Raw genomic sequence first — 26,799 nt, forward strand, 5'->3', positions numbered from 1 at the left:
TTACCCTGGCCAGGCTTATCATACCCACAAAAGTGTGATAGGAGCTTTGAACAGGGCTCACCCTTGGCTTAAGGAAAGCTGCCTGAGTTTTCGAAGAAGATCAGGAGACTTACGTTGTGTTTGTGGCAGAAATTTACTGCCTGCAGTGTCTGCCAAGTTATGCTCTTCGTGAGATGTTCTGGTACCCTAATAAAAACAAAAAACAGCACAAACACATTCTTCACTCTAGCCGTGGAATTCAGCCCAAGAAACCCCAATCCAAACCAGGGCGGGGCTTTGGTCGTGAAAAAATCCCAGGAGACACAGAATCCTCTGGAGACACAGGATCCTCTCGGTCCACAAGTCCAGAGCGTTAATAATGTGTGGCCAGCACACTGCTGAATTGTAGGGAAATCAAGTTAACAAAAATACAAACACGAATCCACAGGGATTTCAACAAGTATTTATATCCTGGGACTGCCTGCAACTTGAAGTCCTTCTCAGTTTCTTTCTTTGGTTTTGTTTTTTTAAGAGAGGGTTGAGGCACGGTCTTTGCTATGGTGGCCCCAACTGACCTAAAACTCCGGCTCATCCTGTATCAGCCTCCAAGTGCTGGGATTACAGGCATGAGCCACCAAGGCCCATTTCTGAAATAAGGACCTTACTACTGTAAAGCCAGTTAATATACGGCACAAAGACAATGTTGTGTCTCTGCTCAGGTTGCCCTAGACGGTGGCCCTGAAGCAAGACTTCTTGTGTGTGCAGCATCTCCGGATGCCTGCGTTACTTGTTTGTTCGTTTTCTTTGAAGGGGGAAGATTTATGTTGCATACCATATAACTAAAGTTCAAAATAGTTACAAACACTGCATCTCTCCTCTGGCCAGCTGCATCCTCCTCACCTCTTTCTGTTCTTTCCTCCATCACAACATCTCATGTGCCGCTTTCCCCATCCCGTCCTCACTGACTGATGGCCGATTTAACCACGGTGGCCTGGAGCCCTGACAGACGCTGTGTGTGAACTGGAAAAAGGCATCTCATTGGGATAGAAGCATTTTAAGTATGGGGCCAGGAGCGATTAGAAAGAGTGTTGCTTATTTTGGGGGACCACCCCGGGACACACACATGCCGGACTTATTGTTTTTATGGATCGAAAATGAAATGTTATGGCTCTCAGCCAACACGACTCTGTGGACCAGGGAGGAAATGCATGTAGCACTAAAGGTGACCACAGAAAGTCACTTCTAACCCCTGGAGAGGCCACAAGACCACTGTTGTCACAGACCAGATGTGCAGGAAATCCTTTCGGGCAAATCAAAGGATGCTTGAGCAGACACAGGGACAGCATTCGGGAAACGAGGAGGCCACCTCCAGGAAGAAGGGCCGGGATGTTTTGGGATTAGGATTGTTTCCAGGCTTGAGATAGCTCTTCACCAAATCCTCTTCCTTGTTCTAGTGACATGCAGGCACAAACACCAGGAAAACGCACCTATCAGGAAAAACGGCCTTGAAAAACACAAGTAAGAAGTGGGCTTCAAAGGCTCCTCAGCATCCGTCTCTTGTTCAGAAAAATGTACTGTGCTTATTCAATGACCTTTTAACATAAAGCCGTAAGTGTCAAGAAACTTCAGTCTCCAAAGATATTTCCCAAAATAAGATATGCAAAAGGAGTGTTTCCAAGTGATTTATAATATTCTATCATTAATACTGCTCTAATGCTGAGCACACTATCAAACACTTCTCAGGGTAGAAACGGTTAAGACCACACAGTGGCACTGTGTGGCTTCATTCTCTTATCATCCCATTTTTTCTGCAGCATGGGAGCCTCAGATTCTAAGATCCCTTTTAGTGGAAGCACTGTGAGATGATGTTAAGAGACAGATTTTCACTGTTGGGGAAGAAACAAACAGGAAGAAAAACAGAATATATTCTCAGGTGTTAGGATGGAACTGGAAGTGTGTGTGTGTGTGTGTGTGTGTGTGTGTGTGTGTGTGTGCATGTGGAGGCCAGAAGAGGGCATTGAATCCCCTGGAGCTGTAGTTACAGGTGATTGTGAACTGCCCAGTGTGAGTACTGTGAATAGAACCCTGGTCCTCTGAAAGAGCAGCTAGTGTTCTCAACCACTGAGTCATTTCTCCAATCTCACGTGCAAACTATTGAGTGCTGAGACTGAGCCCACTCTCCTCAGGCTGGGAGAGAGCTGGCAGTCAGTCACGGTTGGACTGAGGGCACACTCACGGGAAAGATCTGAGGATTCTGACACGGAATCCCAGCAGGTGGCTTGGGCAGACAGCTAACTGCACAGTGAAGCTTGGGCCTTCCGATAGTTCTCAGCTCTTCTCCATGAGCAAAGTCAGAGATTATAAGATGCCCAAGGACAGCTTCTAATAAAATCAGAGACTGAATCAATAGTGGTACACACACTTGTGATCCCAGTACTCTGGAAGCTGAGCCAGGAGGATCCCAAATTCAAGGCCAGCCTGGGCTACATAGCAAAACCCTGCCTCAAAAACAAAACAAAACAAAACAAACAAAAAAAAAACAACAACTAAAAAACAAAATAAAGACAACAACAAAAAGGTTAGCAAAAGAGAGTGACTAAAACAAACAGAAAAAAATCCCATGGAGGAAGAAGAGAATATTATAAAATTATTATATCCTTACAGGACAAGGGAAGTTGTTGCATCCCTAGCATCAGAAAGGAACAATGGCTAAGAATATACCTTAGTGGTAAAGCAATTACCTAGCATGTGCAAAGCCCTGGGTTCAAATTCTCCCCAGAATACAATAGAAGAAAATAGAGAGAGACAGGCGGTGGTAGCACACGCCTTTAATCCCGGCACTCAGGAGGCAGAGCCAGGCGGATCTCTGTGAGTTCGAGGCCAGCCTGGTCTATAGAGGGAGATCCAGGACAGACACCAAAACTACAGAGAGAAACCCTGTCTCGGAAGAAAACAAAAACAAAAACAAAAACAAAAACAAAAACAAAAACAAAAACAAAAGACACGGGGATAATCTCAGCCTCCTCTTTCTCCCCTGGTACCTCTCATAAGGCTTGGTTAGGAGGCTCCGAAGCTTCACTCCTTCAAAAAGGAGAGCGAACTAGAGGTTATATGAGATGATGAAAACTGGAGAGTCAGCTCAAAAGGGAAGTCCAGGGATGGCCGGAAGGGTGGTGAAGGGAGGCAGTGCCTAACTGCCCTCCAGGCAAGAAAGGCAACCAGTCCAGACTGGATTAACAGGAGTCAGGACGGCTGAAGGTGGCCCTCATGCCCTCTGCCTTATGCCATCTTAAGTAAACACAAAAATACATGATAAAAGTTTTGAAAAACGCCGAGTGACTGGGTAGAGCCCCCAGGCTGAGACAGACGTTCCTCAGCTGTAGCCTATGGTTGTGACCAGGCTATGGTGACCAGGCTAAGAAACTTGCTTGGCTCCACAGTGTGGGTTTCCATGTTGATGGTAAAATGTGGTCTTGCTGGGCAGATGGCAGAGGACTGGGACGGTGGTGACAGGGAGAAGGCAGTTCCCTCCCATCCTCTCCTGCCCCAAAGAGCTCTCTTTGGAGTCAGGCTCAAAGATGTGTTCTTCCAGTCCGGGCGGCAGAGGCAGGCGGATGTGAGTTCGAGGCCAGCCTGGTCTACAGAGCGAGATCCAGGAAAGGCTCAAAGCTACACAGAGAAACCCTGTCTCGAAAAACAAAAACAAAAACAAAACAACAACAACAAAAAAATGTGTTCTTCCCTCAAAGGAATCACATATTTGCTTGAACTTCTGAAAGTTCTGAAAGAAGTTGGGGTCTGGGTCTCTTCCGCCAGGTGACTAGATGATGGAACTCTAGACAAGCCTTCTATTCATTTATTCTTGTTGGTGAGGGATGCTCAGACTGTGACAGTCCAGCCTGAACCCCTTGGCCTTCACAACCATCTGGGCTTGGTCTCCTGGGATCTGTGCTACTGGAGACCCAGAACATGGGGGCTGGGTAATGCGTATGAGAAAAGTCAAGCGTGGTTGCTCCCTCCACTCCCTGACCCAAACCAAGATGGAGGGAACTTGGGAAGACACATCCTTCCGTTGGTGGTCACGTGGTCCTGCTTGGGTGAGGGAGCCGCCTTATTGAGGGCTGCTGCCAGCTCCAGAGCTCCTCTTTCCAGGGAGGGTGGACTGGACTCCATCTGCCAAGGAAGAGCGTAGAAGAGAGCCACACTCCCAGGCTCCTGCCAGCGTGGCCAAGCTGTGGTCTCTGTGGTTTCTCTGTGTAGCCCTGGCTGTCCTGGAACTCGCTCTGTAGACCAGGCTGGACTCAAACACAGAGATCCAACTGCCCCTGCCTCCGAGTGCTGGGAGCCCAGCTGCACTGTGTTCTTTCCTCCTGCTTTGGGAAGGTTGTTTTACCTCAGAGACACAAAGGACTCCTATGTGCTTCACTTCAGTGGATGTTGAGGTGGTGGTGGTGGGAGGGTGAGTGGTGGTGGGAGGGTGAGTGGTGGGAGGGAGGGTGGGTGGAGGCGTTGTTAGAAATATCTAGTCTAGCGGGGCAGCGGTGATCCACGGCCTTTAATCCCAGCACTCGGGAGGCAGAGCCAGGCAGATCTCTGTGAGTTCAAGGCCAGCCTGGTCTACAGAGTGAGCTCCAGGACAGGCACAAAAACAACACAGAGAAACCCTATCTCGAAAAGAAAAAAAAAAAAGAAAGAAAGAAAGAAAAAAATCTAGTCTAGATTTCTGAGTGATTATACTATCTTTTTAACCAGTTAGAGACAGATGTGCTGGGAAAAAAGAATTAAGTAAACGCAGAAAAAGGAAGACAGAAAAAGAAGATCCAGGAAGTAAGGAATTCAACTGCGGAGAAATTCAGGGGGAAATGTTAGAGAGTAGCAAAAGGGGGTCCCAGGAGGACAGCTGGACAGCAGGCCTCAGCACAGGGGACTGAAGGCAGGGTGCCACCAAGAAATAATAACCAAATGAATAGGAACTAGTGGAAACAGATGTGAGTGCCCCGCAGAAAAGTATAGAGGCTATTTTAAAAATAGGGGAAATTATCAATAGGGTTAAAGAATGTTAAGCAAATTTAAAGGGCAAAGCAGATATTAATTTGAGGGAAAATGCAATAAGAAAGCCAGTACAATAGTGCATGCCTTTAATCCCAGCACTTTGGGGGCAGAACTCTGTGAGTTCAAGGCCAGGACAGCCTGGTTTATTATATAGGGAATTCCAAGACAGCCAGAGCTATATAGGGATACCTTGTCTCAAAAAAACAACAAAAATACACTATGAAACTATGGTATGGTATAATGGTATAATATATAGTTAGTTAATATTAAAAATGTAAGTATTCAGAGAATCGGGGTAGAAAAGCAGAGGGGATAATGATTTAAGAAAACAAATCTTCATCTATCAAAACTGGGAGCCTACAGGGGCTGGAGAGATGGTTAGAGGTTAAGAACACTTGTTCTTGCAGAGGTCCCAAGTTCAGTTCCCAGCACCTACATGATGGTACATAACCATCCATAGCTCCAGTTCCAGGAGATGGCAACCTTTTCTGCCTTCTGAGGACACAGAGCATTCACATAGCACACAGATGTACATGCAGGCAAGATACTCATACACATAAAATAAATCAAGTTTAAAAACAGGAAGCCGCCGGGCGGTGGTGGCGCACGCCTTTAATCCCAGCACTCGGGAGGCAGAGGCAGGCGGATCTCTGTGAGTTCGAGGCCAGCCTGGTCTCCAAAGTGAATTCCAGGAAAGGCGCAAAGCTACACAGAGAAACCCTGTCTCGAAAAACCAAAAAAAAACAAAAAACAACAACAACAACAAAAAAACAGGAAGCCTACAATACCTAAAAATCTTAGGAAATATCAATATGCCACCTCTTCCATTATATTATCTGCTAATAATCTTAGTAGGAATTTTTCACCTGGGTCCATGAGAAACACTCACCATTTTTTTTTTTTTTTAATTTGAAACACCTTTATCTGGTTTTTGCATCAGGATAGAGTGGACTCAGAAAACGACTTGGGAACTGTTTCTTCTATGTTTTCTAGAAGAGTTTGGATAGGGTAGCTGTTGTGGATATTGCTATATGTAAATAAACTCTGATTGGCCAATAGCCAGACAGGAAGTATAGGCGGGACTAACAGAGAAGAGAATTGAGGGAACAGGAAAGGAAGAGGGAGACGGCCTGGAGCTGCCGCCAGGACAAGGAAGATGTAAAGTACCGGTAAGCCATGAGCCACGTGGCAAAGTAAAGTTTAATAGAAATGGGCTAAATATAAGAGTGAGAGCTAGACAATGACAGGCCTGAGCTAATGGCCAAGCAGTTTAAATAATGTAAGAGTCTGTGTGTTTATTTTATAAGTGGGCTCTGGGACTGGTGGGACTTGGTGGCGGGAGCTGGAGAGAAATCTCCAGCTACAGGTAGCGATTATTCCTTCCTTATACATTTGATAAACTTCACACATGAAACAGTTTAATAATAGGACTGGAGTTAAAATGAGTATAAGGAAAAATATGTATCAGTTCGTATCCTGGGTGGTAAAGTAAAATTGTTCAGTTTGGGAAAATGTGTACCTGAGATCCTTAGTTTAAGAACCTTCTAAAGGGAAAGTAAAGAAAAAGAAAAACCTATTTATAGAAAAAATTTACAGTAGAATTATTAATCAGACCAAATGCTGAGAACTTCTTGACTATTCAGGAATGGAAGAATAGCTAGAAATAATGTAACTTAATATAATGATTTGTATTAATAATAGGTCTAGAGATTACATTCCAATGTCTGTAAAACACATATGAAAGTGTCTGAGCAGAGCAGAGAACTCGTCCCAGAACACAGGCCATGTGATCTTTCTCTGCAAAGCAGTTGGCAACATGGCCGCTGTGGCCATGGTCTCCAGCCTTAAGACAAGGCCTTTGTCATCAGCACACCAGGATAGTAGCCATGGCCATGGTCTCCAGCCTTAAGACAAGGCCTTTGTCATCAGCACACCAGGACAGTAGCCATTGCACCGTAACAAGGCGAACACTAAGTGAATGACCCAGCCCGATGCATAAAACCAGAGCAGCAACCTTCTCATTTATCTGTACATCTTGTCTACTGGCTTAATGCTAGGCGATTTATGGGGAAAAAAAATCAGTTTACAATCTTTATGAGGAGCGAAGAGTTGGCGTGAGGGAAAGCAGGCTTTCTGCTTCGTCACCACCACGCTGTGACAGTTTGGCTGCATCCACACCCACTTCTGGAGAGAGCCTTCTCAGTAGGTAAAATGTCTTTAATCAAATTTAACAAGGCCAGCAGTTATTTTAGTTAAGGTTTTCTTGCTCCTCCCCCAATAGGTTCAACATTTGAATAGACTGTTGGGGGAGAGCGGAACTGTTGAAGGAAGGAAGTCGGTGGCGGTGTGCCTTGAAGGGTGAATGTTGACCCCCTTCCTGGTACTCCTCCCTGTTTCCAGGTTGTCAGGAGACAAGCAGCTTTGTCCTGTCACACCCTCCCCATCATGGTATTCTGCATGGTTCCAGGCCCCAAGCCATAGAGCCGGCCAACCGTGAACCAAAGCTCCGAAGTCCTGAACCCAAATATGTCTTCCTAAACAACTGTTTCTCTCAGACATTTGTCACAGTGTCAAAAAGTCTAATGTAGGTATACACACACACACACACACACACACACACACACACACACACACTTTTCTATCCCCAACTATCTGCAGAGTTTTGTCTACCATGCCTGGTTCATAACTCCTTCCTGAAGGCAGGTCATAAAAACTCATCTCCCTCCCCGCCCCCATTTCTGTCTTAGAGATCCAGAAGGTCATGAAGAAAACATCTCATCAGCCCTTGACCCTCCTCCTCCCCAGGCGCCCCGCCCCCTATTCTGGAAGAATGAATGTATCACTGATAAGCCAAGAGGAATCTCAACAGACAGGTCTTGCTGGGTTCCCTATGCAGTCACTTAGCAACCATGCCTACTCAGTGGAGTCCTGTAAGCACCTGAAATGATGGGGCGGGGGTGGGGGGGTGTTTGCAGAGCCTGCAGAGAGCTGAACTTGTGGGTCTTCCTAGAGCGTGGAGCATCTACAGAGGGCGTGGATTCCACACACCTTCTCTCATACTCTTATTTGTCTTTTCATCTGTATCCTTTGTGGTATATATTAATATATATATAGTAATAAAGTGTCAAATATGAGTAAATGTTTCCCAGGGTTCTGTGTGTTGCTGGAGTACAGGACTCAAATCCAGGGATGAGGTAGGTCAAGGGTGTCCTGATTCAGGCAGGCGATCAGAAGCAGAGGTATAATAAGCTCAGCTGTGGCAGGCATCTAAGGGGAGCAGGCAGTCTTGGATAGCTCAAGTCATGAGCATGTGGGACTTGTCGCTGCCCTTGTGTAGACAGTGAAAGGCCTGGATTAGATCAAGGGACCCCCCAGCTAGCTGCTTCCTGGTACATAATTACCTGCTAGTTACATGGAGAGACTATATACCGTTTGAGGTTCTATGTTGATTACGGTTATAAGAACGGAGGTACACGGGCCAGCTGTGAGTAGCCACATTCCCTGCAGGGTCTCCATTGCACCACCCAGCAGGAGCAACCACACTAGCACAGTTTCACTGAGTGTTACTTGCAAGCTGCGGAAAGAGCAGAGAGCAACAGAGGAAACGTTCTCTTGTTTTCATACATCATTCCTCCGCGCTGGTGACTCTCTGAAGGGAGGGTGCCTGTCTTCTTGGCTCTAACATTCTGGAACATGACAGCATGCTTCGTGGACATCAACAAGCCACAAGCCACTTTAATCTCCTTTACCGGGAGGTCATGGCAGATCACATATAACCAGTGTCACAGGGAGAATAGGCTCCCGGGCAAAGCTGAGAAGTGTGAGGAGAATCCTCCGGCCACTGGAGTGAGGACACAAGCAGGGGTCACTCTACTATTCCACAACTCTGACCTGCCAGACACTCTCCATAGTTCCCCAGCCAAAGGCGGACACCCCACCCCCAGAAATGGAGTGAAGGAAGAGAATGGGATATTCTCCCCTTACCAACTTCTCTAAACTCTCCCCATTTCAAACTGAATATCGCCTCCACCATGAAGCCTTTTTTGATCTTGACTCATTTTAAATTATAACTCCCATGACCTCCTGATGATTTCTCTCTCTCTCCTTCCAGCCACGGTGGCGAATGGCTCCAGGGATAGTTGTACCATTCCTGCCGGCCAATCAGAAATTCGATGGATTTTATGTGCCGTTTCCTCTTCCAGAAGTTTCCTTCTCCTGGAAAAACTGTGTGTGCTTATATAAGCCGTGGCCATGCTCTAGCCCACACTTTTCCTTTCCCGGTTCTTTCTATCCTGTGCCACACACACCAGTCACGCCCACCCTTCCAGTTATGGCCACCGACGCCTGCGCTCTCTGCTGGTGCTCACCTCAAGCTGAGTTTCTGTCACTTGTACCAAAGAAGTCCTGACTAATGCAGGAAACCAAATGCTTAGATTGCTGTAGGCTTTAGAAAAGCCTCGAACTTCCTCTTAGCGATTACTTTTGTACTTCTTTTCTTATTTATTTATTTATCCATGTATGTATGTATGTATGTATGTATGTATGTATGTATGTATGTATGTATGTATTTTGAGGTAAAGTCTTGCTGTGTAGCCCAGGCTCGCCTCAGACTGGTGATCCTCCTGCCTGAGCCTCCCAAGAGCTGGAATCACAGGTGTGTGTCACCATACTTTAGAAATGCTTTCTTCTGAAATCCAAGCCACCATGCTTCCCTAGTTGGATGCAAAGCATCGACCATCTTCCTCTTGCTTCTTTCTGAGAGGCCTCAACAACTTCAGTGCAGAGACATGAACCCAAGACGCCAAGGCTTGTCCCTCATGTTAATACGTTACTCATGGGTTCTTCATGGAAATGACATTATAACTCATTTCACATTTTTTTTTAAATTTCTCAGCTGTTAACCAGCATCAGAGACATGGTGATCATTACTTTTGTTCGTTTGTTTTTTATTATTGTTGTTTGTTTTTTTTGCTTGTTTGTTTTTGAGGCAGGGTTTACGGCCCAGGGCGGCCTCAACTCGTCAGTTGTCTTGTTTCAATCTCCCAGTTACACACACACACACACACACACACACACACACACACACACACACACACGAACCACATGCATGGCTTCTTACATTGCTTTAAGAAAAAGCCCCAGCACCTACTTTCCCCTCGCGAATCTGTGAGCTTTGCTTTGCTTTGTCTGTTCCTGCGGTAAGGGATGGGGCCACTCACCCTCTCTGGTATCTATCCAGCTCGTGGAGCACAGTGTGGTCACAATACTCGAACACCAGGTGGAGCCTCCGCTTCCTCCGGAAGACCTCCAGGAGGTTGACGAGGTTGGGATGCTTGAGTTGCTGAAAGGACAAGAGGCATGGAGGTAAATCTGAGTGGCGAGCGTCTTTCTCTATCTGAGCAGTGAGCGTCTTTCTCTGAGATCCAGCCAGTAAAAATCGAGCTGTTTCCCTTCAGGAGTTTCATTCCGTGTGTGGAAGGAGGCTGTCATCAGGTTGTGGACTATTTCTCAGTGACTTAGAAGTAGAGTGTGATCAGGGGCCAGGTGGTTTGTGAAAGCAAAGAGATTTGAGCAGACCGGCTAAGAAAGGGAATTCTGAGGCGGGCTGAGGTAATACAAGCTCAGCCTTCAAGGCAGACTCTAGTTAAGTGTCTCTTCTGAGGAGTTCTCCCAGACTGCCTCTATGCCCCTGGGTCAGAATCCCCAGAGGGCTCACACTCTCATAGTACTAAATAATTAGTAATTACTAATATGTGATTAGTAACTATGTTCACTTAGCTGTTTAGTGTTCTCTAGTTTCATGGATACCTACACATAGAATAGATAAATCCAGTAGGAACCCCTTTCTTCTTTCTTTCTTTCTTTCTTTCTTTCTTTCTTTCTTTCTTTCTTTCTTTCTTTCTTTCCTTCCTTCCTTCCTTCCTTCCTTCCTTCCTTCTTTCTTTTCCTCCTTTCTTTCTGAGACAGGGTCTCTCTATTATGTAGCTCTAGTTTTCCTAGAACTCACTATCTAGACCAAGCTGGCCTCTAACTCACAGAGATCTACCTATGTCTGCCTCCAAGTGCTATGATTAAAGGTGTGGGCCACCATGCCTGGCATACAAATCTTTTCTAAAGAAAAAAGATTTGTAACACCACCACCACCACCACCACACACACACACGCACACGTGCGCACGCACACGCACATGCACACACACACGCACACACACACACACCTCTTGGTCAGTTCTCTCTTTGTAGTGCCCATTCTTGCTTTATGACCAATACCTATCATTAGTGTCTTCTTCATTATTGTTTGACAATTTCTTTTTTTTTTTTTTTTTTTTTTGGTTTTCCAAGACAGGGTTTCTCTGTGTAGCTTTGCCAGGGTTTCTCTGTGTAGCTTTGCGCCTTTCCTGGAACTCACTTGTTAGCCCAGGCTGGTCTCGAACTCACAGAGATCCGCCTGGCTCTGCCTCCCGAGTGCTGGGATTAAAGGCGTGCGCCTCCACCGCCCGGCTGTTTGACAATTTCTAACACTGGCCCTTTGCACCGCTTTTTCCAAATAGTCTTTGATAGTTGTTACGTTTCTTGTTGTTGTGCTGAAACACCTGACAAAAAGCAACGTACAGGAAGACGGGTTTGTTTGGCTTACGGTCTAGAGGGATCCAGTCCATCAGGACAGGGGTATGAGGCAGCTGATACCATTGCCAGACAGTCAGAAAGCAGAGAAGGTCACAAAGTGAGTCTGGGCCATAAAACCTCAAGTCCCACCTCCACGCGCCCTGGGACCTGCCTTGCAAGGCTCCAGCTCCTGAGGGCTCCATAGCCTTCCAAACAACGCCATCGGCTGGTGAGCAAATGTTCAAATGCACGCGTCTCTTGGAACATTCACACTCACACCACAACAGCTGCTAATGGTTTTCTACAAGGATTTTGTAGTCAAGTGTTATCTTTATCATGTCAACTTTTCTCCCTGATTAAAAATATCATGATAAACTGAGCAGTGGTAGCACAGGCCTTTAATCCCAGCCCTCGGAGACAAAGGCAGGCAGATCTCTGTGAGTTTGAGGATAGCTTGGTCTACAGAGTGAGTTCCAGAACAGCCAGGGATATACAGAGAAACCCTGTCTCAAAATACCGACCCCTAAGTAATAAAATTTATACAACCTAGTTTGTAAGCACTTAAAAATGTCTAGTTCAGTGACACTAAGTCCACATATATTTAAGCATGGTAACCATGGTAAGAAATAAATCATATGGTCCTTTTTCAGCATGAGGTGTGTTTAGAGCTCCTTGGAGAATCACAGATAAGCAGGAGGCCCTTTTTTCACTAGCTGCCAGCTGGCACCCGTAGCAGGAATCTTAGAAGGTCTTATTTCCTCAGCTGATTCTGTTTCCTCAGACTGGATGCCTCCGAGTCCTCATCCAAATGGATCTCAGCTGAACTGTGTTGCTTAAAAGCCTAAAAGCTTAACCAGGCCAAAAGCCTAACCAGCTCTAGTTCCTGGTCCTCACGCCTTATATGCCTTTGTGCTTTCTGGGATTAAAGGCGTGAGTCACCATGCCTGGCTGTTTCCAGTGTAACTTTAAGCTCACAGAGATCCAGATGGATCTCTGCCTCCCAAGTGATAGGATGAAAGGCGTGTGTGCCACCACTTTCTGGCCTCTGTATCTAGTGGCTGTTCTGTTCTCTGACCCCAGATAAGTTTATTAGGGTGCACAATATTTTGGGGAACACAGTACCACCACAGGCACCTGCTTGCCTAGGCACTTTGACTCCATCCTAGGGTTGAAGAGTTACAGGCAGTCTGCCACGTGACCGAGCTCACCTACCAGAAAAGGAGAGAACTGTACACAAGGGGTGCAATAAAGGAACCACTGAAATGGCCGCTCCATGAGGGGAGAGATTTTTAATGTAGATAAGAGAGAACAGCCAGAGGCATCTGGAAGAGTCCAGAGCAGAGAGAGAAAGAAGTAGACTGGACACGGCCAGCAGACTGGACATGGCCAGGACTAGGAAAGTGGGGAGAACAGAGAATAACAAGCGAATAGTGGAGATAGTGAGAAAAAGCAAGGTGTGTGTGTGTGTGCGCGCGTGCGTGCGTGCATGTGCATGCGTGTGTGCGTGTGCGTGCGTGCATGTGTGTGTGCGTGCGTGCATGCGTGTGTGTGTGTGTGTGTGCGTGCATGTGCGTGCATGTGTGTGTGCGTATGCGTGCGTGCGTGTGTGTGTGTGTGTGTGTGTGTGTGTGTGTGTGTGGCGGGGGGAATAGTGGAGAATAGAAGGTTATAAGGAGGGTGGGCAGCTGAGGGGAGGGAAGCCCAGAGCTGGTGCAACCAGGATGCTAGTGTATTCTTTGAAATACACAATGGGCACTTGTGAACAGGGGCCGCGGGAGTCTGGAGGCCAGCAAGGGCTTTCATATGCAACCACAAATATATGTCAATGGAGAGCTACTTACCCCTTCTGCCAGAGGCGGGGGAAATGACTCTCTTCGGCAGACAGGAAGGGAACCCACCTCACAAGCTCCTGAGGAACACTCTCTTTCATCTAACCACCAGAAATCCTTCTACAGTCCAGCTTGAGCTGGGTCAAGACTGTCATTTCTGGACATACACACTGCCTTTTGGAGTTTAGCGAATTAGAGTTTCTTTTGGACCTGACAGGAATCTCCATTCCCAGGATATACAATAGATAAAGCTTTGCATCCTGACCCGATAGGATGGGACTCTTCTGAGGAGAGACAATGCTAGGCACTGGGAAGAGGGTACCTCCCTGAAGAACTCAACCAATGAATTCAGCAGGCGGGGAAACGGGTGTGTGTGTGTGTGTGTGTGTGTGTGTGTGTGTGTGTGTGTGTGTGTATGTGTGTGTGAATGTTTTGCCTGCATGTATATCTGTTTGCCACGCTTGTGCCTGGTGCCTGGTAGAGGTCAGAAGAGGGCATCAGATCCCCTGGAATTGGAGTTTACAGGTGGTTGAGAGCTGCCATGTGGGTGCTGGGAATCAAATCTTGGTCCTCTGCAAGAACAGCTACTTAACAGTGCTCTTAACCACTGAGCCCTGTGACAGGATTTTTAAAAGCACTATTTTGTAATTTTGTACTAAATCCAAAGACCTTTTCTCTGGGCTGATGCCCAACTTAGCAAAGTTGTAAAGTAAACTGCTATGTTTCCCAGACTCTAGTGTTCTTAGTAAAAAGTGAGGATTATTTCTCACACCCAATCCATCTCTAGAACTCTATGTGCAAAACTGAAACATTGTATCCATCAAAGAGTACTCACCCCAACGCAAGAAAGCACTAATTCCTCATGGCCCCCTACCCCACCACACCCCTGCCAAAACAAATAACCTCCTTCCCCCATGAACACCAGTAAAGACCGCTGGACTGTATCGGGAGAGGGCTTCCCTTAGGCCATTTAAGGAACTGAAGAAGTGTGTCTTGAGGGTGAAGTCCATGGGCCATGGCCAGCCAGCCAGTCAGAACATGGCTGCACTTTATCTTAGGTGCAATGGGAAGCCACGGGAAGGAAGTGCGGCAAGCTGTGATAAATAGCCGTTGGGTTTTTGAGCATTACAGCAGTGGGATTTGGAATGGCTCATAAGAGGCAGAAACGGACAAGAGCAGAGAGTGCAGGGCCTTCTGGCGTGTAAGAGATGACATCCGCTTGGACCAGCAGAGAGGAGAGAGATGGGAGAAAGGCACTGTTTGGAGATATTTTGTTACCAGACAGTCAGAATGTGGCAACAAACTAGAGCTGAGAGACAAGGGGAGGGATGATGTCAGGAACAAACCAAGATTTGTCCAATGAGGGGATGCTGACGCCAGCAGAGAGGAAGGGCAGGCCCACGGGAAGAAGCTGCTCTTCTTGGTCCTTCGACTTCACAGGACTCTGAGAGTCCAAAGTGTACCTGTCCAGGTTTCTGGAGCTAGAACAGGACAAAGCCAGAGAGCCCCCCCTATGTGGTGGTGAAGCTGTAGAGTTGGCTGACACAGGAAGAAGTCCAAAGAACCTGAACACCCAGAGACGAGGAAGAGGCAGAGAGGACAGCGGGTCCCCACAGGCAAGAAAGATGAGAGCATGATGCCACGGGTGTATCATCAAAAGAGAAGTGGTCATCAGTGATGAGGCTGCTGGAAGGTCTGGTGGAGAGTGAGCTGAGAGGCACCCAGAGGACTTCTCGTTTGGGGGCTTTTGTGACCCACTGTGGTATCCCTGCAGTGGGTGGTGAACCAGAACCAGACTGTGTGGATCTGGCATCTCAAGGCACCTTCTTCTTCTCTGTCCATAACTCACTGGCCTGGGCGAGGGAGTCAGGAGGACACCTTGGTCCTGAAGCTGGTTCACAGTCTGTAGCTTTCAGCCACAGCTTCAATAACTGTGGATGTTTGTCTATGAGGCCTCTCAGGTGTCCTTCCCGTGGCCCGCAGACTGCGTGAGGCACAGGGTAGCTAGGAATGCACACCAACACAAAATTGGAAACATACCAATGTATGTTGGCTTTTAGAATAGAAAACTGAAGTTCTTCATGCAGCTTACAAACCATAATAACTTTGTGGAAAGGTCCTACGATGCCACCATAGGCACTCCCAAATGGACCTGTGACCAATTCCAAGTGAACCTACAAAGTGATCAAGTCTGAGGTCTGAGCACTGATATCTCAGACTCAATGTGTTCTCAGAGCCCCAGGTCAGGGTACTGATTCATAGAGGGTCAAACAGATCAACAGAGCCACGCGTGAGACCCTTCCCTCCACTCCCAAGTGCAAATTTGGGGTAGACGCTCTTGGCCGTCGGCAAACGTTAGTTTCATGACCTACACCGTGAGAGAGGGACAACGGAAGCCCTCAGAACTGGCTGTCTTCCTCTGGGCACAACCCTGAACAAAACAGTCAAAAGGAAAACTCCGCTCTGGGGAAACCGAAGGCGGGCTCGCTGGAGGCCACACAGGGGGACAGAACGTGCCAGGCTGCTTTTCTGACTGGACTCCTGGCCTGAGATCTCTTCTGGAACCTTCTGAAAACCCAGCAGGCCAGTGAAGTGTGCAGTGGATGATTGAGCTGTTTTGTTGTGAAAAATACCATGAAAGAATGATTGGTACAGCCGTGGTCACAGTGGAAAATAACGCTGAGCCGGCACGGAGGAGGACACCACGCACCGGCAGTTACGAAGCACGTTGTTTCTCAACGTGGTTGGTAACACCGGGTGGTTTAGAGACCCCCACCTTCTATTGTCCCGGCAGATACGGAGACCAAGTTCAATGATTTTCAGAGACACAGTTTTACCCACTGGTATTTTTACTAGAGGGCCCTTAAGGTTAATAAACAATAAAGAAGGATAATCATTAACAAGGGAATATGCCTGTTGAAAGCAAATTTGCAGAATAAAACATTAATCCTGCCAAATGTACAACTGAATGAAAACATTTTAAAAGCCGAAGTGAAAGGCATGCCCCTGACCCAGTTTAAAAACAAATTCCATTCTACAGGAAAATTACTACCTTCAGGTGTGGCTTGGCTATTTTATGATATAAAGTATCATATAGCATGTCTGGCTCAAAATCTTGTAGGTTGGGAATAAAAAAATAATTTAAATGGGAAAGAAAGCAGTAAGATAATGTTTTAAAAATCAAGATGAATTATACTGCCACTCATTTTGAAAGCCTACACATTCTGCTGTGCAACAAAGTGAGTATAGTTAATAACTATATTATAATAATAATAATAATAATTCAAAATAATGCAAAGATGGGATTTTTAAATGTTTTCATGCAAAGACTAAAAAATATCCGGGGACTAGGGAGATATTGCAGTTGGTAAAGTGTTTGCCTTGTAAGCATAAAGACCTGCCTGAGCTCAGTCCCAAGAATCTACATAAAAACATCAGACATAGGGGTAGTCTACCCCCCTACATCAGACTACCTTCGTGTAGTCCAGCCCTGGGGAGGCGGAGACAGGAGACCAGACAACCTCAGCTAATCAGCAAGTTCCGGGCCAATGAGAGAACTTGCCTTGAAACACAAGATGGGTGATGTCTGACCAACAATACCCAAGGCTGTCCTCTGACCCCCACAGCATGTACACACTCGTGCAAACACGCCTGCATAAGCACATATACACACACATACACCCACATACTCACACGCAAGTGCGCCAAGACGTGACAAATATCTGAGGAGATAGGTATGCTAATTACCTTGATTTGATCGCGCCACACTATAAGCACGTATCAAAACATCGCGTCCATAAACAATACAATTATTGTCACGAGTGATTCATTTCCCAACACGTACACCCACCCAATCTATCCAAAATTATTTGTTAAAAATCATTTATTCTCTCTCCTCCTTCCCGGGCTATTTTCTTTTCTTGGGTCTGGTGTATGACATAGGACACAATGCCCGTGACACTGATGGACTGGGGAACGGGCTTAATCCCATTGTGGACTGGGGGCCTCGAGGACAGTAATGCACCTGCTTGCTGACCTCTGCTCCTTTTGTGCTCGGAATATTTGCCTGTCAGCTTATTGCCTGGGCTCTCACTAGCAGCCAGAGTACAGTCTGTGTCGATAAACACCCGTGGGCTAAGCCAAAACATCTTCGCGTAAACAAACAAGACACCGGTTACTATTTGCAGTTTGTACATTATCTTGTAGAAGTGAAATTGGACAGGTCTCCACTTGTTGAACAAATAGAGGGGGTGATAAGGGACTGTTTGATTTCTGTCGTTGTGGGCAAGAAACTGCTCCCATTGCCTTCCATGATACTGACAACCGGTTTACATACATGTCCAGTGTCAGTCTGTGCTGTCAAAACAAAACAAAACAAACCTCCACTGCCCCATCTCCTCGAGTCCTTGGAGCCAATATGCACAGAGCAAAGCCAGAGAGTCCAAAGGCCCTAAACGGGCAGCCTGATGGCCAAACAGTATTTGTAGATCCTGTGTTGTATTGGGCCTGAGTGACGTGAGAATTTTTTAAAAATTACTTAACACTTGAAAATCAGGGCATTTTGTTACCTATCACTAAAAGGAATCAGGTTCCTGGAGAAACGGCTGATCACAGGGTCAGCGGAAAATGAGTCCAGGACATTTTATTTACCTACCACAGAGCAAAGTCTTCAAACCATGGGGGACGCCTGTCAGAACCCAGGAGCAGGCTGAAGGAGGCCAAATAACCAAACACGTGACGCTTTGGGAATCGAAAAGAGTAATTATACCATACTAACAGCATATAACGTGTTGAATTTAAACATTCACGAACAAATAATAATATTAATAAGTATATATGTCTGGAGGATGAAAGTTCTTTTCTAACAGAAAAAACAGACTAATAAGAAGAAAGGACAGTAAAACAACTATTACAATAATTGATTTGGGCAAGACCACCAATGCACAGTAGAACCTGTTAGCTACACTTATTAGGATTTTTGTTTTGTTTGCGGGGTATTTGGTGGTGGTGTTATGGTTGTTTTGAGTTAGACTATGTAGCCCTAACTGGCCTGGGACTCACTAGGTGGACCAGGCTGGCCTTGAACTCAGAGATCCTCCTGCCTCTGCCTCTTGTACACATCCCCACACCCACCTGCATATTAGTCTTTATGCACTTTATACACACGTAGTTATGTAGCTACTATTGGAACAGTATGAAATGTCTGGGTATCAACTATGCATTAGATAATGGTATTGTGTTGCTGATACATTTCGTAACATGGTTATTATATAGAAGAAGGACCTTGTGCCAAATATCTAGACAGATGGCCCAGACAAAAATGTGCAGGTAGGGCAGAGGTAAGAGAAAGAAACAGAGACAGGGATAGAGAGGGAGGACGCAGCTAGGCTCCATCGGCTGATGAACACGTCTAGTTAAAGGTCTATGGGTATCGACTGCACTACTCTCTTTACTTTTAAATATTTTGAATTTGGGGCCTAAGGGGATGGTTCAGAGGGTAGAAGCCTGGCTTCACAAGCTTGATGACCTGAGATCTACTCCTGGAACTGACATGACGAAGCTGTGTGTGATGGCGAAGCCGTGTGTGATGGTGAAGTCTGTGTGATGATGAAGTCTGTGTGATGGTGAAGTCTGTGTGATGGTGAAGTCATGTGTGATGGTGAAGTCTGTGTGATGGTGAAGTCTGTGTGATGGTGAAGTCTGTGTGATGGTGAAGTTGTGTGTGATGATGAAGCCGTGTGTGATGGTGAAGTCTGTGTGATGATGAAGTTGTGTGTGATGATGAAGCCGTGTGTGATGGTGAAGTCTGTGTGATGATGAAGTCTGTGTGTGATGGCGAAGTCTGTGTGATGATGAAGTTGTGTGTGATGGTGGAGTCAGGTGCGATGATGTGAATCTGAAATCTCAGCACACCTTTGGTGAGATGGGAGGTAGAGTCAGACTGCCTGGAAGCTAGTGAGCCACTCAGCCTGGGATACAAAGCACAGGAGCAGAAACAAGAGAGACTCTACCTCAACAAGGCAGAAGGCAGGGGCTGCTGACTCCTGAAAGCTGTCCCCTGATCCCTGTGTGCATGCCACAGCACACAAAAAAACAAATAACAAATATTTTGATTTTTTTTCTTTCAAAAACTGTAGAGAAAAAATATCACAGGAGATATCACACAAAATTCTAGTTTCTTGTCAAAAGAACTGGAAATTTATCTTCCCGAGTGGGCAGCCTTTGGGGCTGAACATGGCCCTGTTCAGAGACATGAGCTCGCCGGTTTACCCCAGTCCCTATCCACATTGCTGGCCATTCATCCACCTTTGCACTTTTGTGGTATTAATGTGATCCTTACAGATACTCGAGTTTGTGAGTCTAATCCCCTATAATCCATAACAGCAATGCTGAACATGGCTGAAACAATGAGGAGACTAATACTAATTTTCCTTACTAGTGGATTGCATTATTAATCCAATTTTGTAAGCAAATTGAACAAGCTGAAGAAAAGAAACCTGGAAAGGGCTCCATTTAGCCACAGCAGGATTAAAATTTTTTTCCTGGCTTTTTATTTTTGAAAGGACCAAATGCCACAAGATTACCCACTGAGGTATTTGCTTGCATGTGAAATATTCCTCCGACTAACATTGGGCAAGCTGGTGCCTTTAAAAAGACGAGAGCCTGGACTAAGCTGTGTGCTGGGGGGCACTCACGTGGCGCGTTGGTGGTATTTAGTGGCATGGGCCTGGCACAGAGCTCATATTATGTGCTTAGTTAATGCTTTTGTTGAATACCAAGGAGCCTTAAGGGGTTCTCTTTCTCCCAACGATGCCTGACAGCAAGCTGGTGACTCCCCACAGTATTCCGGATCTGAGGTTTACAGGCAGTGAGCCTCCTGGGGAGCCCGGTGCAAGCTTGGCATGGAGCATGTCCCTTTGGAGACAGTCCCATGTTCAAACCTCGCCCCTCTGCCTTTCTCCATTAGTTTTTTTTCTTTCCCCGGCTACGGCTGCTGCTTTTGACCTTCCCTCTTCTGTTCCTGCATCTTGAGGCTGCCTGGCCGCAGTTCCGTGTTTGGCTGAGGGCGCCGTGTGCTCCCCTCAGCAAAAAGTCAGTGAAGCAGTACCAGGCAGAGACATAAATCAGGAGATAAGGGTGGGCGGGGTTCCAGGAGGCACGAGAGCTTGTCCAAGGTCACCTGACAACCTGGAACAGGATCCCACACTGAGGTCCCTAGCCACAGCTCTGGGGCCACACAGTCACACAGCTGGGTCCCCACTGGAGGGTCGGGGTTTGGGGGGCGGGGGAGGAGAACAGCTTCTCCCAGCATGACTCAGGTCAGCTGAGAGCAGTTTCTGCCAGGTGGTGTATACCAGCCTCACTCACATCTAGGTACCTTCCTCAGTTTTGTTTTCCTGAGGTGTCATTTTATTTTTAAAAGGACCAAACGCCACAAGATTACTTACAAAAGCAATCCCTAATTGCTTACAGAAGGAACCTTAATGCTATAGATATACCAGAGAGCTGTATATACATTGCGTATGTATCTGTGCTTTCTACAATAAAAAAGATTAGACATTCTGTCATCCTCTTGTAAGAAGTGATTTAGATCTTTGGGGAGGTGGTGGTGGTGACATTGTTCTTATTAAAGATGCATCCTGGAGGGCCAGCAAAATGTCTCAACAGTAAGACAGTTGCCCGAAAGCCTGGTGATCCCGGTTCAGTCCTCGGTAGCTCACAGTAGAAGGAGAGAACCGGTCACTGCGGATTGTCTTCTAACGTCCACATGTACACCGTGTCACGTGCATATATACCCACATAAACACACACAGATAAATGTAATAAAACTGCTTTTAGAAGAATGCATACTGTAGGCACTGGGTAATGGCTCAGTTGGTAAAGCCCTTGCTATGCAAGGGTGAGGACCTGAGTTCAATACCTAGAACCCACCTAAAAAAGCTAGGCAAGGCTGGGCAAGGTGGTGCATGCCTTTAATCTGAACACTGGGGAGGCAGAGATAGGCCCATCTTCATGAGTTCAAGGCTGACCTGGTCTACATATGGAGTTCAAGATTAGCCAAGGCTACATAGAGAGAATCTGTCTCTAAAACAAAACAAAACAAACAAACAGGCCAGGTATGGTGGCACATGCTTCCGGCACATGCTTCCAGCCCTGGAAAGGCAAAAACACACAGATCCTTGGGGCTGACGGGCTAGCCAGCCTAGCCTAATTGGCAAGCTCCAGGCCAAAGAAAGACCCTGTCTCAAGAAAAACGAAGTGGACAGCTCCTAAGGAATGATTACGCGGAGGTTGACCTTTGGCCTCCACTTGCACACACAAGTTCATGTACACATTAGTGCGGTGTGCCTGCCCCCCAACAAACACATGCGACAAATTTTGTAACATTTATAGCAGAGTGAGTTTTGTGGTGCTGGACATCCACCACGACCTTGCACATGCCATGCCGGGTCTCCACCATGAAGCAACGCATCTCCAGCCCCTAGTAAAGTTTCAGATGTGCACATTCCTCCCACACTTAGTCTCATCTCTGTTGGTAGCAAATGGTAACTTTTCCTTCTTAAGAAAATAAAACCTCTGGAGTTAAGGAATGAGGATTGTGAGGAGCCCCTGTTCCCACTGTGCTCATTCCCAGTCTGTACTCAGACTTCTGTGGGAGTCACAGGTCTCACAGAGCAGACCCTGCAGGGGAGGACAAACAGGTGGTGAGGACCCACGGCTGGTGATGGACAGAGCTGTGTCTACATTCCGGCTTCCTGTCTAGGAGGGTTCTGGCCAATCATTCACCATCCCGAACCAGTCTGCTGGGCCACCAGCTCCTTCCTGCCAAGTGAAAACATGCAATGCCCTCTCCTTCTTTATCTCATTTTTCTTGTCTTGGGAGGGAGAGAGAGAGAGAGCTGTCACTGGGTCCCAGCTGTGCTTCTGGCTGTTCCACTGAAGTTGGTCCGGCCTACTCTATTGTCCCTTATACCACCTGCTGGAGGTGGGTCACCCAGGCACCCCCAGTCACACTATTTTTGACTCCAACTGCCCCAGGGCCATCCGTTCTCTCTATCAAGGCTGGATGGAATAGAGTCCTTCCTCCCTCAACAGCTCTACTACTTCACTCCACAGGGAATAGGGCAGCTGCAGGGACCTGGGGCCTAGGAAGGAGTTGGCAGTTTCCTGTTTTTCTTAACCACACGGTCCCCTTTGCTGGATATGTAGATATTGCCGGGGGGCGGAATGGGGCGGGGGCTGGGATGGATGAGAGCACATTTATACGCTTCCATGTATCCTATTAAAGCCACTTCTCACCATGGGGTCCCTGATGCACTAGCCCATGATGCCTGGCTTTTTTTTTTTTTTTTTGTGTGTGTGTGTGTGTGTGTGTACACACCCTACATGTTCACGTGTGTATGTGAGTTCATTTGTGTGTGCCACAGTGTGCATTTGAAGGTCAGAGGACAGTATATTTTCTTGCTGTGTACACCAGGCTAGCTGGCCCACAAGCTTTGGGAAATTCTCTTGGCTCCACCTCCGACCGCCCTGTAGGGGTTGTTGGGATTATAGCTGGTCTCGCTAAGCATCGGACTTTTTTTTAAACGTGGTTTCTGGGCATCCAAACTCAGATCCCAGCACTTATGTAACAAGTACTTTTACCCACTGGGCCATTTCCCCAGTCTGATACGTGGCTTTATGATTTAAAGTGATTTTCTTTTCTGTTTTCCTTTTTGCTTTCTCTCTTTTTCTCTTTCTTTCTTCTTCCCTCCCTCCCTCTTTCTTTTCCTTTTTCTTTTTCTTTTTCAAGACAGGTTTTTTTCTGTGTAGCCCTGGCTGTCCTGGGACTCACTCTGTAGACCAGGCTGGCCTCCAACTCAAAGAGATCTGCCTGCCTCTGCCTCCCAAGTGCTGGGACTAAAGGCATTTGCAGCTACGAGAGACCTTTTTCTTCTCTGACTTCTGGCTACCCTCATGACCGCTCTTCCTGCCATGCACTACGTCTTTAACACATGTATGTGTTAGTAACCTGTTTAAAACCGCATTATAGAAAGGGTTTGAATGCCACACCCCTGCCCTTTCCCCAGATCCTGCTTGTTTGCTTACCACATGTTTTCTTACATGTTTATTGTTGGTCTCTCTTGCTAAGACACAAGTTCATGGGAGCGGTAGCCATGGGATGTGGCAGAGTTCTGTAAATGCTTGCCAAATGGATGTCAGTTGTCTTGTGCACAAGCATCTCACCAAAAATACCAGCTCAATGCAATTCGTTCTTTTCTCCATGTGATAGAAAGTGACTTGAAAGAGGTCCACTGAGCCTATGTACCGCTGCACAATTTTATTCCCGTCACAAGAATGATATTAACTTGTCCCCAGAGGATGATCTGACTGTTTTCAACAGAGCACTTGTTTGCTTTTTATAATTTTAGGAGACTGTGGTGTTGCCTACTGCTCTGAGGAGACAGACTCACCTTTTCTTCTTTTCTTTTCATTTATTTTTCTTTCTTTCTTTCTTTTTTTTTTTTATCAAGCTCAGTTATATAATCTAGGAAAATTCCAGTTGAAAATTATGATATTGAAGAGTTGACTTTCACAGAGTGTCTTGGTGAGCACAGGGCTACATCTTCTTTAGGTAGAGGTATATTATTATAAAACCAAATTTGTTTTGTAAAAAAAGAGTCACACTATCCCGCCTCCAGTTGGTTTGAAATAATGCTATTTGTAGTGTTTCCAGTTTTTAGGAGAAATAGAAAATAAAAAAAAAGCCTCTAGTAAGAAAACTAAGCAAGTTAGAAGAGAGGTCTTGATATTCTAATCCCCTGGCTATAGCTTCCTGATGGGACTCAACACCTGAAAGGGAAACGCGGAAGAGGTACCTCCTTTAAAACCGCCCAGCTGGAGCTGGTTGCTAGACAATTACCTCCCAGTGTTTCATCTGTTTACAAAGAAACAACTACAGTTAGGAAGTTTGCAGCAGTTACTGGGCCTTACTTTATGCTGTGAAGCAAAGCCCGGAAAAGATTCCGATTCTGTTACAATATGGAATCCCAGGAATGTCCTGTCAAGGCAACTGGAACCACAAAAATGGTATTTTCTTTGACCAGCTTTAGAGCCTCTGTGTAGGACAGCCCTTGATCTGGTTTCTTTTTGTCCCCAGATGTAGTATTAACAGTTATGAGATTTACAGTGCACAAGACTAATGATGTCACCGTTTCATCGATGGATAGTGAAGCTAAGAAAAGGGGCCTGCAACACACACACACACACACACACACACACACACACACACACACACACACCCAACATGCACCGCACAGCAGAGAAGATGAAGTTAGATGTTATGGCCAATTGTTCTCTCTCTCTCAGGAAGGTGGTGTTTCCCACAAAGGGTACCTTTTCTAGTTTCCATTTTAGTATTAAAGTGTCTGATTTTTTTAAAAGAAGAGTTGGTTAAGATAGTAGTTAGGTTGGTTGCTGTTGTTGTTTTTAAGTCCTGACTGGGCTGAGGGTGCAGCCTGGGTATAGCACTTGCCAGGTTTATGAGAGACCCTGGGTTCAATCCCTAGCACAGAGTTCAAGGGCTAGCCTGGTCTACAGCATAAGCCCCTGTTTCAAAGAATGGAAAGAGGAAGCACAGCATGGTGTGGTGGTGCAAGACTGTGATCCAAATGCTAACAGGACTCTGAGAAATCCTAATAACTCTACCTCAATTGCTAAAGAGAAAAAGGTATGTGTTGAAACTTCAGTGGTCTGTGAGTCCAAAAGTCTGCAACTGACAACTTTTAATAAAAAAAAAAAAAAAAACTTGGCAGGCTGGGCAGTGGTGGTGCACGCCTTTAATCCCAGCACTTGGAAAGTAGAGGCAGGCGGATCTCTGAGTTGGAGGCCAGCCTGGTCTACAGAGTGAGTTCCAGGACAGCCAGGGCTACACAGAGAAACCCTGTCTCTAAAATAAATAAGTAAATAAGTAAATATCTTGGCTATTCAGAAGAAAGACAGATACCTTAACATGACAGCCAAAGCCCCACTTCCTGCCTCAAGCTACCATTCTTCTGCTTCTGCAATGGGCAGTCTGGGGTCAGCCCTCATCATCAGGGCTGGGGGCACTGAGGCTCCTTCACCCCTTTGCTCAGAGGTCTCAGTCTGAGTTTTTCTCTTCACCTCATCAGGGATCACAAAAGGCCTCAGCTTCTCACTGGACATCCCATAACCCCCGTAGGAACTCAGCTGCCTGCAGTCTGCCTGTAGCATCTCCCCGCATTTCCTACCCTGGCTAGAATCCTAGAGAGAGCCACACAGCCACACCAAAGTTCCAGCTCAGCCCACCTGAAACATGGCTGCTTCATCTCATCCCTTGCGCCCCTTCAACTTCAAAGTCCAATTCCAACATGCTTTCTTTATTCAACAGCACCAGTGCCGGGCAGTGGTGGTGCACGCCTTTAATCCCAGCACTCGGGAGGCAGAGCCAGGTGGATCTCTGTGAGTTCGAGGCCAGCCTGGGCTACAGAGCGAGATCCAGGAAAGGCGCAAAGCTACACAGAAAAACCCTGTCTCGAAAAACCCAAACCAAAACCAAACCAAAACAAACAAAGAAACAGCACCAGAATGGCTCTTGCCAGCCATGGGGACAGGAGACCGACAACACAGACTCTGCCCATTAGGATCTCGGTACACCAGAAGTGAGGTTGAGGCGAATTTTATTCCACCTACCTTCCAAGAGCTGAGCCTCTGAAACAACTGTGCACAACGCCTGTGTAGGCACAGTTGGGCTCAGTAAGAACTGACTGGATCAGCGAAGAAAATATGAGTTCACTTAACAAACCCTCAACTCACTTCACTACAAAATATGCACCGAGTACATACTAGATATTCGGAATATCATATAATTTTGAAGAGCCAGATTAAAGGGACAGAAAACCAGTAACCTCCCACCACCTTACTTAGACTAGCAAAGAAACATTGAGTTTAGAGGGTGGTGGCTTCGGGCTTTGAAATCAGCTCTGGTGTACAGTTCCACCTCCTGAACACAGTCTCTGCTATACACATGCCTCACCTTTTTTTTTTTTTCCCCTACATTCCATTTTTATTCATTTTGGTAGGTGGAACACACAGATGCTACAGAGCAATGTGGGGTCAGAGGTCAACTTGGGGGAACTGATTCTTTCTCACTCAGTTAGGACTGACCTGTAACACCTACTTTTCTTTACGAGTTTATTTCATAAACCCTAAAAAATTCAATAAGAACATTTATTGGGAGCCTAGCAGGTGCCACAGAGCGTGCTCAGAAAACACAGAGGTATGTACATAGCACACGCTCCCACACACAGACGAACTCATACAGATGTACACAC

The 26,799-nt window shown here is 46.3% G+C and overlaps 1 protein-coding gene across 3 annotated transcripts in view; it reads right to left on the bottom strand.

Moving 5' to 3' along the window:
• Cdkl1 (cyclin dependent kinase like 1) overlaps positions 1–26,799 on the bottom strand; it is a 43,848-nt gene that overhangs the window by 15,884 nt on the left and 1,165 nt on the right. For all 3 annotated transcript variants that reach the window (XM_059279203.1, XM_059279202.1, XM_059279204.1), the window contains 2 exons: positions 10,251–10,372; positions 114–186 (listed from right to left, as the gene is read on the bottom strand). In XM_059279203.1, the coding sequence (XP_059135186.1) occupies positions 114–186; positions 10,251–10,372 (195 nt within the window). The remainder of the gene's footprint in view (positions 1–113; positions 187–10,250; positions 10,373–26,799) is intronic.

The sequence above is a fragment of the Peromyscus eremicus genome, chromosome 14 (genome assembly GCF_949786415.1).
Source record: "Peromyscus eremicus chromosome 14, PerEre_H2_v1, whole genome shotgun sequence".
NCBI lineage: Eukaryota > Metazoa > Chordata > Mammalia > Rodentia > Cricetidae > Peromyscus > Peromyscus eremicus.